Here is a 12,880-nt window from a genome sequence, read left to right on the forward strand (position 1 = left end):
GGTCTTCTTGGTGGGGCTCCTGCGACCTAGGCACAACATAAATTACTGTAGAATTTCTGCTAGTTAGACAGAACACACAGCACTGTAGAACATGAGTTTTTGCACGATCCAGATTTCTCCCCAGTTTATCACAGTTTCGATGATAGCTTTGCTCCAGTGAAGTCTTAACCCCACCTTGTGGACCTGGGGTTCACAGGACCGGCCTTCAGTCTCCAGAAGGTCTGTGTACTCCCTGAGGTGCTGTGAAAGAATCTGCAGAATTGTTTTTCTAAGAAACAATCTGTGCTTTTGTCAAATTCTGATGAGATCACTAGAAGTCAGAAATGTTCAGAATAACCGATCTTGTCCCTCCATTTACTGTTTAGCTGTGTTAAATCTCATGCATTCCTAGACTTTTGTCATCAAACTGGACACTGGTGGCTCACACCTGGAATTCTAGCTTCTTAGGAGGAGGATGAGAACTAAGGATTGAGGTTTGGGGCAGACAAATCTGAGATTCTTATCTCCAACTAGCTAGCAAAAAGCTGGAAGTGGAGGTGTGGCTCAAATAATAGAGAACCTTAAACAGAAAAGGCTAAATAAGACTAAGATTGGGGCTGGGAAGGTGGCTCAGTGGTAGAGCGCTTGCCTTGCATGCCTGAGGCCCTGGGTTTGATTCCTCAGCACCACATAAGCAAAAAGAAAAAAGCCAGAAGTGGCACTGTGGCTCAAGTGGTAGAGCACTAGCCTTGAGCTGAAGAGCTGAGGGACAGCGCCCAGGCCCAGAGTTCAGGCCCCATGACCGGACCCCCCCCCCCCAAAAAAAAAAAAAGACTGAGGCTGATGGGCTGGGAAAGTGGCTTAGTGACAGAGTGCTTGCCTACTATTCATGAAGCCCCAAGTTTGATTCCTGAGCACCCCTATACAGAAAAAGCCAGAAGTGGCGCTGTGACTCCAGTGGTACAGTGCTAGCCTTGAACAAAAAAAAAGCTCAGGGACTGTGCCCAGGCCCTGATTTCAAGCTCCAGGACTGGCAAAAAAAAAGTGAGGCTGAGTTTAAGCCCCACTCCAGCACATACACTCAAAAAGAGAATTACACTTTCATAGACTTTTTATTCTTTCTCATTTCACTTGTTAAATGCTGAGGTAAGAAAGGCTTAGAAAGAATCAGTGTCTACAGATGACACATGTGAGGCTTGGAAAGGAAGAAAAGGATGGGTGTGAAAATGTGTTTGGTGTCTCCTAACTTTTGCTACCAGGTCCAGAACTGGCCTTTTGACTAATCCTCACTAACCCATCTACTGCCATGAACACGTGGAACTTGTAAATAATTTATAGAAATTGGCCCTGAATGGTCCTATTATAACGAAGCTTCTAGACAGCCAGTGATGTGGAGTGGGGTGTGCTCAGTAGTAATACAATCTGGGCTTCCCATGAATTAAAAAAACAATCACCAGATAGCACGCAATGCAAAGTTACTTCACCAACACCATCTGTGTTGTGCAATTGTGGAGGACTTAGAGGCTCTGAGAGGTTGTCTTGTTAATCCTTGCTGAAGACATAAAGCCAGTAAGTACTGGGGCTGGATCCCACTAGAGTAAAGGTACATCTCTTATTAACTGTGGTTAAATCCAGGATTCTCTCTGCTCTGACAAGAGTACTGTCAAGACCTGTGCTTCCAATGGTGTTTCCTGTAATGGTGACACATTTGCACTGAATCATTTCTCCCCAGCCCTGAACAGCACGGAGATGTGTGAGAGTCAGCATAGAATCCGACTGTATGGTGGATCTGTGTTAAGCCAAGTGATCTATATCAAGGTCAAACTTACCACTATGAACATATTAACCCTAGGCTGTGTTCAATGAAAAGCTGAAACTGCTTTGTTTCTGTATTTTGGCAAAGTCATCGAAAGGAATACTTCTTGGAGGTCTAGGTAGACCGTTGTTACAGGTGCGAATCGTAATTGGGTAATTTTAACCACGTGTGGTGGATAGGGAGTTCTCTCTTATAGGGAGCTCTGGAGAGCCTCTGGACCCAAGGCCCTGTTCATTGCACAGTACATGATCAACCCTGGAAGACAGGCACAAACTTTTTAATAACTTTTTTGTTGGTCCCAGTATTTGGGTTTTAACTCAGGGCATCACACTTTTGCCTAGCTTTTTCGTAGAGCAAGTAGAGCCATGCCCCCACCTCCAGCGTTTTTGCTGGTTAATTGGAGATAAGTCTTGGCTTTGTCTGCCCAGGCAGGCTTTGAGCTGCAATCCTTAGATCTCAGCCTTCTGAGTATCTAGGATGACAGGAGTGAGCCAACAGTTCCTAACTTTAATAACTTTTATGTGGCAATTTTTTGTGATTATGGAGATAGTCCTTTGCTAGAAGCCAGGATACCTAAATGAGAGGACTATCCTTTAATTTCTCTGTCTTCCTTCATGTGAAATGATCTTAAATTTTCAAAGATACACCCCTACCATTCATTCATTTATTGGTGGCAGTTACGAAGCTTCAAATCAGGGCCTAGGTGCTGTCCCTGAGCTTTTGTGTTTAAGGCTAGCATTCTATCAGTTAAGCCACAGCTCCACTTCCTGTTTTCTAGTGGTTAATTGGAGATAAGAGTCTCACACTTTCCTGCCCAGGCTGGCTTTGAACCGAGATCCTCAGATCTTAGTTTCCTGAGTAGGGTTACAGGCATGAGCCACCGGTGCCTGGCTCTATCTTAATTTTTAAATCATTCCAGAAATAAAAGAACACTGCTTACCTCAGTAGTCTGTCCTGAGATTTCACCATCCTTAGCTCCTGCTTTTTTTTTTTTCTTTTTGCTTATGTGGTGCTGAGGAATCGAACCTAGGGCCTCATGCATGCAAGGCAAGCGCTCTACCATTGAGCCACCTTCCCAGCCCTCCTGCTTTTTTCTAACTCACTGTTCCTACAGCATGCCCCGTCTCTCCGTATCAGGACCATTTTCTCCCAAGCACTGGAACAGTAGCCTTCATTCCTTTGCCTCCTGGCAAAAGTACCTGTTCTTGTCATCTGTGTGTCATCTTTGTCCCCAATCTACTTTCCCTAAGATGATAAAGTTCAAGGAAGACACCGGGAATTATTTTTACAACAAGCTTTTATTACTTTTTTTAAAACTCATATGAGAAAGACATTTAAAAAGAAAAGATCCATAAAACAAAATATATCCACACACACATGCGCGCGCGCGCACACACACACACACACACACACACACACAGCAACACAACCAAGGAAGGCACTACCAGCAGTTATGCCCACCCCTGGGAGGGAATTCTACACTTACTTCCCAGAGGCTCAGACCTCGGCCTAGGTCCTGGGTCTAACTGTGCTTTAACGTCTGCATTTTCCCATAATTTTCTTATTTCATAAACACGTTTTATTTCTCTCTTTATATATAGCTATATGCTTCTATGTATATATATATATATAGATAGATATGTACACGACTTTCTTCCAAAAAAATAAACTAGCTATCCCTGTGCGGGGAAGCCCTCAGCAGCACTGGCAGCGGGTGTGCGGAGCCATGCCTTCTTGGTTAGACATGCAGAACAAGGGCGAAGGCCAGCAGCTCCCTGCCACACACAGCAGCGGGGACACAGAGGGGCGTCCTTCAGGGAGGGAAGTGCTAAGGCTGAGAAAGAGATGGCAGGTAAGCAGGGGGCTGTGGCTTGTACGATCCTTTAGAGTTGCTAGCTTGGGTTGCTTTTGTAGCTCTGAAGACAGCACAGTTTGGGTGATGAGGGATCAGCATTCCTCTGGGATCAGGAGGAGCAGAGGGGACTCAGCCTGGGAGAGGGAGGGAACTTCTAAAGCTACATGAAGAAGCTTGGGCTCCAGGTCCCCAGGGTGGCCCTGGGAAGGTAAAGGACAGCAAAGCAATGGTCTCTGGGGGCTGGATTGGAACACCCGGCCCTGCTTTGAAAATGACAAGTCCTTCTCTGTCCAAATTGGAGTGTCTTTGCAGTCCTGGCTACTTGCTGGAATTGTCTGGCTAAGTTAAGTTCGAATCTTATGTCCAGAGTCAGGAGTCGGGTCCTTCCTGTGCATGGGTGTCTGATAATACTTCTGGGAAGTTCTAGCCCGGGAACCTAGATGGGAAGAAGTGGAGTGAGGGCTCCCCTGGCCTGGTCTCCCAGACAGCCACTGGCCACTTCCTGGCAAGAATAAGCCAGTTAGCAGAACTTCAAGCACCCAAACCCTGCTCTGTCTCTTCTTTCTCTGTGTAAACAAAAAGGCACTGAGGTCAATGTGGAGGCCGGGGCGGGTAGGCCTCACTCAACAGAAAGGGCTCCAAGCTGGCCAAGTTGGAGGATCCTCTGTAATGAAGGCCACTCCTTGGGCAGCACCTGAAGATCTCAGCATCCTTGTGGGAGAAGAAAGGCAGTGCCGGAGGTCACGGGGAGACCAGGGCAGCGCAGGCCTCCACTCTCTAACTGAGGACAGCCTGGACAGGTTTCCCTGTGGTGCTGTTTTGGCTGCTTCTTAACTGCCTGACTTCCTGGTTCCACCGGAGACTTTTAATGGTGAATGGCTGATTTCCCTTTGGTGGGAACACATGAGGATGATGGCTATAGAATTTAGATTTGTAACTTAAACACGAGCTGCTATTGGCAATGCTGTGACTCAGTACCGCACATGCGCAGGTGAATGCCTTTGGATTTGCATATGCACAGTCTCTCCGGCATCAGGGCCTGGGCCGGGGCCAGAGCAGCCTGTGGCTTCTCTGGAAACCTCTGAGCCAACCTTACCTTTGGTCCCCCCACCTGACCCCCCTGAGCATCCCAGACCAGTGACTGGACCCATTTCCCTTAAGTGTGACTTGTTGGCACTGCAGGGAAGGGGACAGCTCTTTTACAAGCCTCATCCTACTTTCAGAGGCTCAGCTCAGATGTTACTAAAGAGATATGCTACGATGTCTGACTCATAAATAAAAGTACTGGTGGTGGCAAATAAAGAGAAACTGAAGAATCAAAGCCAGAGGAAGAACACAGAGTTCCGAACCCTTTTTTCCTTTCCTTTTGTTGTTCACCGACTGGTGTGCTAAGATTCCAGTTTGGTGACCAGAGAGGCCACTATTTGGTTTGTCGAAGGCTTGCAGATGGAGAGGAGATGATGGACACTGTGTATTTCACACAAGTACTGATCACTGGCAGAGGGGCATTGAGGGGTGGGTAAGGATCAGCCCCTACACAAACACTTGTCCACGGAAGCAACTTCGTGCCACATCTGGAACTGCTGGGCAGGCACAAATGTACCCACCAGAGGTGTCCTGAGAAAAGTGTCTGTTGCAAAATAATAATTAATAATAAAAATAAATCTGGGAGCGGGGGTACAGGGAGGAGAGGAAGCAAGACTGGTTACCCAGGTTTGCCCTGGGATTCTCTTAAGGCCTCCTCCAGTTTCTGTCTGAACTTGTCATACTTCTTCTGTACTTGCTGGATTTTGTCCTGCTCCTCCTTTTCCAAGATTGTTAGGAAGTTCTGGAGCTCAGGGATGGAGAAGGCATCCCACTGTGAGGGGTGAGGGAGATTGAGGAGGAAAGACAGGAAGAAATGGGTTAGAGCCCTGCCGCCATCTTCACGCAGCTCACATGAGTGGTTCATACATGCTCTGCCACTGCCTAGTGCGTGCCAAGGATGGAGCTTGGGTGGACCAAGTCTCAGGATGCTGATGTTGGGGCCTGGTCACCTCTTAACAGCTATGTGACTTTGAACACTTAAACTACCCTCTGGGCCTACTTCCTCCGGTGGGCTGAGGGGGCCTCTGTCTGTGCTGTCAGAGCAGAGGCGGCAGGGCACACTATGGTGGGCCTCCGTTCTGGCTTGTACAGAAGGGACCAGGCTCCTCAGGGCAGAAAACAAGTCTGACATCTCTCAGCCTGACCCAGGAGCAAAGGTCCCAATGGGGCCAAGGAATGAGACTCCTGAGCACTGTCTGGGTATGAAGTTCATCTGGTCTAATCAACACTCTACCTAGATGAGAGACTTGGGGTCCGCAGGGGAAGGTGGCCAACCCTAAGTTAAGGAGCTGGTGGCAGCAGAATGCAAACTAGGACTAAACTCAGGTCTCTGAACTCCTAGGCCCATGATCTTCCCATAGGGCCAGCAGTGTTCACACCCATCCGGTAGAATCCAATTTCCAAACAAGCTCTTCCATAGCTTGAAGAGACTGGGCTGATGGGAGCCTCGCTGCCCTAGCACTGGGGACAGAGCCGGCCCTACGTCTCCTCTAAATCTCCACCACCAAGCACCAAGGCCCCTCCATTAAACCGAGACCCCCAGCCTCCTCCATCTGTCACTCCTCAAAGGCTTCACCCTCCAAGGCTCTAGGGGGCACCAATCTGGTTTCACCTCATTTGTGTCATAAGACCAGATACTAGTTAGCTTCAATGGGGGAAGGAAATTGGTGTTCTAAGAACAGGAAAGACAAATGTCATTACCTAGTGAAACTCAGAGGTGGAGCTTGCTAAGCAAAAAGAGCTTGCGCCTGAACACAGGGAGTTTCTGGTCCTCTCTACCTTTAGTGTTCAGAACCAGCACACAAACTCTTTTCTTCCCATAGGCTTTGCCAGGCACAGGCTGTGACTTGTTCCCCCTGGGGGCTGACAATCCTGGCTTACATGCCAAGCCTCTGGCCCAACACGCTGCCCAGCCCAGCTCTCCAGCAGTGCTTTTGCTGCTGCTGCCGCCGCTGCCTCATGGCCCCTGCCTACAGTAGGCAGTTCGGATGCCCACTTGTGCCCACCCAGTGACCCCTGAGGGCTGGTCTTGTGCAAAGCCTGCAGACCTACCTCAACCTCTCCAGTTTCATTCTCCTTTAGCACAAAACTGAGGACATCAGTGTCGGGCCCGGCAAGCAGGCGCAGGTAGAGGGGGCAGTCGGCAATGGAGAGCTTCTGGAAGAGTACTGCAAACCAAGAAAAGGGGCTGGGCACTCATCTCAGAAGAGAAGGAAGAGGAGGAGGAGGAGGCATCGGTGACAGATGGGGCTGGAGCTGGGTGGGACAGGATTGGGAAGGTGGAGGTAGGGCTGGAAGTGGACCTACATGAACCAAGCAAGAGCAGATAGGGCAGGTGTGTCTGTAGCTAGATGGCAGAACACTTGCCTAACACGCATGAGGCCTTCGGCTCCCGCCCTAGCCCCACAGAGGAAAAAAAGAAACTGGGAGAATCTTTTATCTTGGTGTTTCCATGTACATCATTTCCCAAAAGATAAGGAGTGGTGGGCAGATGCCACTCCTCCCCAGAAGAGGAAACAGGAGCTCAGGGTGAGGTTTTCCTGTGCAGGCAGAGTTAGGGTTACAACAGAGGGCGAGAGCTGCCCAGACTACGTCCCTGGCTCTTCTGTGGCTCTGAATGACCATGTGGACAGTTGGGTTCCTGGTGCACAAAAGCCCGCTCTTCCCACCCACCCAGGGCTGGCGCGGGTTTCAGTGGAGAGTCATGGAGGGTAGTTTCTGGCTGGGAGGTCTCTCCTACCTTGACCATCCTTGTGGATCCGCTTAAAAAGTGCAAACTTCTGGGGATTGTCCACCACCATGAACTTCTTCAGCAGCCCCTGGATGACCTCGCTGACCGTCGTGGTGCTGCTGATATGCAGCTGCTTGATGGCATCCAGCGGCAGATAGAAGGATGTCCGTTTGTCTGTGGTGGCCGCCAAGTTCACTTCCTTGATGGCGTCGTAGATGGACTGGGGTCCGATGCCGGCAGGCACCGTCACTGGCCGTCGAAGTTTCAAATGCACTTTGATGAAACCTGTGTAGGTGCCATCTTCGCTCTGCAAGTGGGAGGCACTGGATGGGCTCAGACCCATCTTGCACAACTGTGTCTACCATTTCCCCAGGGGCACCCCAGCCACCCCCCCCCCCCCCATCTCCCTGAGGTCCTGTCTGCCAGCGTAGGATGCTGGAAGGAAAGGGACGCCTTCCTCTCCCCATGGACCAGAGAAAGTCCAGAGTCCATCTCCCAGGGAGGTCTAGTGGGGCTGCCACAGTTTCCTTCAGGAAACCAGGCAGATGCCAATTGCCCTTGAATTCTCACTCTTACAGGAAAGGTCTGCAGTGGCCTATTATTTTTGCATCTCCAAAACAGGGAGGCTCAAGAAAACTCTAGAATAATGTCCAGAGATCCAGCCCAAAGAGTTTGCGGCGTTTAAGATAAATTTGGGCCTATTGGTGACAAGTTTTTCTGGCACAGGATTTTCTTCACCTTTGGGTGAAGCCCCAAAATGCCAGTTGCTGCCAGTCACCAGCAGAGGGCAGGCTTCTACTATCTGCTCCTCACTGAAGATGGCCTTTCTGAACCTGTGCAGGTCTGCAGCCCACGGCCATATGTGCACCCAGCAATTTAATGGGAAGGAAGAGGCCTTTGGGCAACATCGGGGTCCTTGGTCATTGTTTGTCATTTATTCCCACCAAGATCTCTGACATCTGGGCATGAATATTCCTATTTTCACATTACAGTGCCAGAGAGGTGAAGAGTTTCCCAAAGTCAAAAGGGAAAACATGAATGGAATAGAGATGGGATCTGGATCTTATTCTAAAGCCCATTCTATTTGCCTCATGCCCACCAGGCTGGGGAACCTTCCATGACCCCTGAGGTCTCCAGAAGCCCTGAGAAGTGGGAAGGCACTGTAAGGGTGTAGCCTGGGAATGCAGAGGATCACACAGCCAGGAAGGGGCAGAGTGGGCAGAGGGGGCGGCAGCCTGCTCACCAGCTTCATGCCCAGGCAGTTCTTCTCCCGGCTATTGTAGCTGTCAATCTTCTGCTTGATCTCCTGCAGCGTGGGCGGGCGCTGAGTCTCCTCCACCGGCTGGCAGACATTCTGCACAGACACAGAAGGGGGGGGGTGGTGGTGGAGGTGAATGGTGGTTCTCAGGATTCGACAGGAATGGCCACACCTCCCAAAGACCTCTCTCACCAAGGAAGGAGCAAACTGCAAGAGTGGGAACAATGAGGCCAGCTGCCTGGGGAAAGCCCAGGTACTGGCCACAAAGCCTGGTGAATGGGGAGAACCGCATTTGCTCACAGAGGACAGTTCATTACCTACCGCTCACAAGTGCTCATTACCCCCTCTGTACAAATGAGACCAAATATGCCCAGTTCCCCAGTCAGGAAGGCAGGTTTCCAGATGCTGTGGAAGTTACAAAGAAAGACAAGCTGTGGTCTGTCTGCTTGAGGAAGCCACAGTCAAGCTCAACATACAAGTGGGTACACTTAGTGCCAGCAAAAGCCGATAGAGATGATGACAGGAAGTGGAGGTGTGGCTCACGTGACAGCCTTGAGTGAAAATGCCAAGGGAGAGTGTGAGGCTCTGAGTTCAAGCCCAGTACCTGCACACAAAAAGGAAGGAGAAGGGGAGAGGAGGGGAGAGAGGAGTCAGAAAAGGGCAGGGGAGGGAAGGAAAGGAAGAATGCTCCCAGACCCAGGGAACAAGGACATACAGGCCCCAGTTAAGGGCCCATACCACTGGCACATGTACTGTGCATGCAACAAGTGAACGTGTGAACTGGTAGAGAAGGTGACAGTTGAGACTAACGTTCTCTGCTGGGGCAGGAACAACCAGCCAATACTGAGCGCCTCCTCTGTGTCAAATACTCGGCATACGGGATCTCATTTAGACTTTGAAGGATAATCCAATAACCCCCATTTACAGGTGCTCATTACCAAGACAGAGCTTGCCTAATTCCCCTGTCAAGATGTGCAGAACTGAGCAGAAACCCAGGTCTATCCAGTTGGACTCTTCTGATGACATCGTGATTCCTTCTCCCCCTCCATTCTCCAGCTCTCCTTTCCCTAGCCCTAGAGGACAAGTTCAAGTTGGAGGTCGGTGTTGGTCACACTAGAGAAAGCAACTTTGTCCCTCAGCTAACTCTGGATGTCGCTCAGGTTCATTGTCACTCATTCCCCGCTTGGTCTTTCGGTGGCCCTGTGCGGCTGGGAATACAGGAGCTGCTTGCTCAAAACCCACTGAGAATTCACCCCCATCTCAGGAATCAGGCAGACTCAGGCACACACGGAGTCTGCTTTGGCAAATGAGGAAATGAAGCCCACAGAGGGAGGGCTCTCACACCACCTGACACCTGCCTGAGGGCCCGTGGGCCTGGCTGGGGAAGTTCCCAAGGGCCCTGACACTACATCACCACCCAAACACAACAGGGCACCCGCCACAAAGCTCATCCCCGACCTTCCCCTTCAGCCAGCCTGTCGTGGGACATGCGTCATTGTAGAATAGCACAACCCCCGCTTCCTCCACCACTTTCCAGTCCCGCAGAGGCCATAAAATGTCAGGCCCCCATGGCTGCCCAGGGGAGTGAGTGTATCCGGGGGTCTGTCCATGCCTCTGGCCTCTCATCCCTCCACACAGAGGTGAGGTGACATTCTTGTTCTGTCACATCATCTTTCCCCGCCCTGTCTGCTCCCTCTGTCCTCTTCCTCTAGGGCTCCCGACAGGACCAGTCTGTGCCAGGCTTTCCCCCATTTCTTCCCTTACATTCTCCTTAGAGTAGACTTACCTTACAGGTCACAAAACTAAAGCTCAAAGAAGAGCAGATTCATCGCCGTGTTCCAATGCTAGTGCCCAGCCAAGCACGGGACGGAATGGAGCCCACCCTCTCAGTTGGTCATGTGACCATTCCTGCTGGAGGGGCTGGCCCACCCCTCCCATGACTGTGCCTGGAACTCCAAGCTGCAGAGCTGAGGTGCACAGCTGCTAAACCAAGTCCTACAAGTCAGCTCCTCTGAGCAGTGGGTCGGAATCCAGAGGCCCAAGGACGCAGGGGATCCTGTAAAAATGACATGGCGGGACCGCTAACCTCGGGAATGGGATGAGCTGTCAGGAAACTCCACCATCTTCTTTCTGGGTGCCTATTTAGGTGTCTGTAGAAGACCGCCTCAGGGAGCAGGCCTTCGACACGTGTCCTGTGTGTGTCAGGTGATTTCACCAAGTGTGTGAATCTCAGACTCTTCATTTGCTATCGATTTGTGAATCCAGGGATCCTCAAAATGAAGACCTTCATTTGACTTAGTTCCTCTCCAACCCCTGACATCCCATCAGCCACGCATATCTCCACGGACCAGACGTGCCTGCTGTGGCTCTATCCTGCCTTCCCTCTGGAAGCTTCCAGTCAGAACAACCAGCTGTCTGGTGGCTGTTATGTACTATGTTCAGCCCATCTTCAAGGCTCCCAGGCTGCCTCTGCTCAGGAGTTAAGGCGTAACTCGTACTCATCTCCAAACAACAAAAACAAAAAGAGCTAAGTGGTAGAAGGAAAGCAGCAGGCACCTCTGGAAGCGCTCTCTGTTTCCAACCGAGCTACAGTCATTTCTGTTTAGACAAGGCAGCTGTGTTGAGGCCCTTGTCGGCCACTCTTCCCTGTTTGGAATCAGCCAGTAATAGAGCTGCCTCATTCTTGAGTTTCTTTCTTCTTCCTGTTCCCCTTTTTGTCATCAGATAAACCCATCTGTTTTCTTCCTTCCCCAGAACAAACCTGGGGAAGTGACGTAAGTTGCCACGGGCATGTCCGCCTTCTAGCCAGGCACAGAGGATAACAGCCCTGACCTCACCCTGTGGAAGTCTGGGATTGCCAGGAGCTCTGTGTGTGGCTGACAGGCACGATGAACCTCACACAGGAATGTCAGCCCCCAGTGTAGGATGGCTGCTGCCCACACTGAATCTGCCAGACAAGGTCTGCCCCACAGGCTGAATGAATCACCTCCTGAAGTAGGCCAACCAGCACGCCCCCACCAAGTGCTCACTCATCTTCTTCCTGCCCAAGAGCGGTACAGAACCCAGACCAGCAGTTCTTAAACTTGCCTGTACAATGGAGTCATCTGAGGATCTCTAGAAACACGGTCATCTGGGCTTTGTCCCCAGAGATGACCAATCTAGGATGCAGCCAGGGTATAGGGATTAAAAATTCTCCCAGGTGATTGCAACGTTGCTTGCAGCATTTGAGAATTTGGAGAGACTCCCCAAGTTATTCTGTCCAGCTGGGGTGTTCATGCTGGGTGCCAATGGATGCACACTGCCTGGAAAGTTTACCTTAAAGGTAAACACTACTGTGTAAACAAGATCAACGCTGCAGTACTCTTCCAAGGGCCAAGGCAAAGACCCTGATTTCTACGCACCTGCCAGATTCTCCAGGCCTCTGAGTGAAGGATTCATCTCTCTGCCCATGGGTACTAAGCTAGAAACCAAACAGATAGCATTTTATCTCTTGGGGTTGTCCCAGATAGACAGAATGGGGAATTCTGTTATGGTTCAACAAATGCAGGCACAGGTGCATGAGGGGGTCTCTCCTGAGAGTTTACACATCTCGGTGCATCTAGCATGGAATTCATCCATCGGCTCCGATTAAGCTGCCAGCACTGGTAGCAGATGGCTGAGCTGTTCCCAATCCACCCATCTTGTCCAGGGAACTGGTGAAAAATGGCTTTATCTCACATGTCATGAGCCATGGGAAAGCTGTGTGTCCTCTCTTGGCTTTCTTGAAGTTACTGGAATACAGTCAAGTGAAAGGGTTGGGGGGGGGGGCTACTATGGTAAGAACAGAAATGGCCCTCTCCCCACCCCAAAGAGCAGTTCTTTAAGATTTCTAGTCAAATCATATTTTTATTATCTTTAGGTAGTTGTACAAAAGAGTTTCCATGCAACAAATCAGTTTATAAATACAGTGCTTTTTTTTTTTCTTTTGGTGCCATCCTGGGACTTGCTCTCAGGGTGCTGTCTTTTGAGAGTTGTTGTGCCAAGGCTAATGCTCTACCATTTGAGTCACAGCTCCACTTTTGGCTTTCTGGTGGTTTACTTAAGAGTCTCACAGACTTTCCTGCCTGAGCTGTCTTGAACCATGATCCTCAGATCTCAACCTCCTGAGTAGCTAGG

The 12,880-nt window shown here is 50.2% G+C and overlaps 1 protein-coding gene across 3 annotated transcripts in view; it reads right to left on the minus strand.

Annotated features, from left to right (window-relative positions):
* Positions 1 to 4,066: 4,066 nt before the first annotated feature.
* Positions 4,067 to 12,880, minus strand: part of Rassf5 (Ras association domain family member 5) — a 63,133-nt gene continuing 54,319 nt past the window's right edge. For 2 of the 3 annotated variants that reach the window (XM_042681351.1, XM_042681350.1), the window contains 4 exons: positions 8,711 to 8,821; positions 7,477 to 7,774; positions 6,789 to 6,904; positions 4,067 to 5,508 (listed from right to left, as the gene is read on the minus strand). In XM_042681351.1, coding sequence (XP_042537285.1) covers positions 5,356 to 5,508; positions 6,789 to 6,904; positions 7,477 to 7,774; positions 8,711 to 8,821 — 678 coding nt within the window. In that variant the 3' untranslated portion in view covers positions 4,067 to 5,355. The remainder of the gene's footprint in view (positions 5,509 to 6,788; positions 6,905 to 7,476; positions 7,775 to 8,710; positions 8,822 to 12,880) is intronic. The other variant, XM_042681352.1, reaches the window with a different exon arrangement.

The sequence above is a fragment of the Dipodomys spectabilis genome, unplaced genomic scaffold, assembly GCF_019054845.1.
Source record: "Dipodomys spectabilis isolate Male_0828 unplaced genomic scaffold, ASM1905484v1 ptg000069l, whole genome shotgun sequence".
Classification (NCBI taxonomy): domain Eukaryota; kingdom Metazoa; phylum Chordata; class Mammalia; order Rodentia; family Heteromyidae; genus Dipodomys; species Dipodomys spectabilis.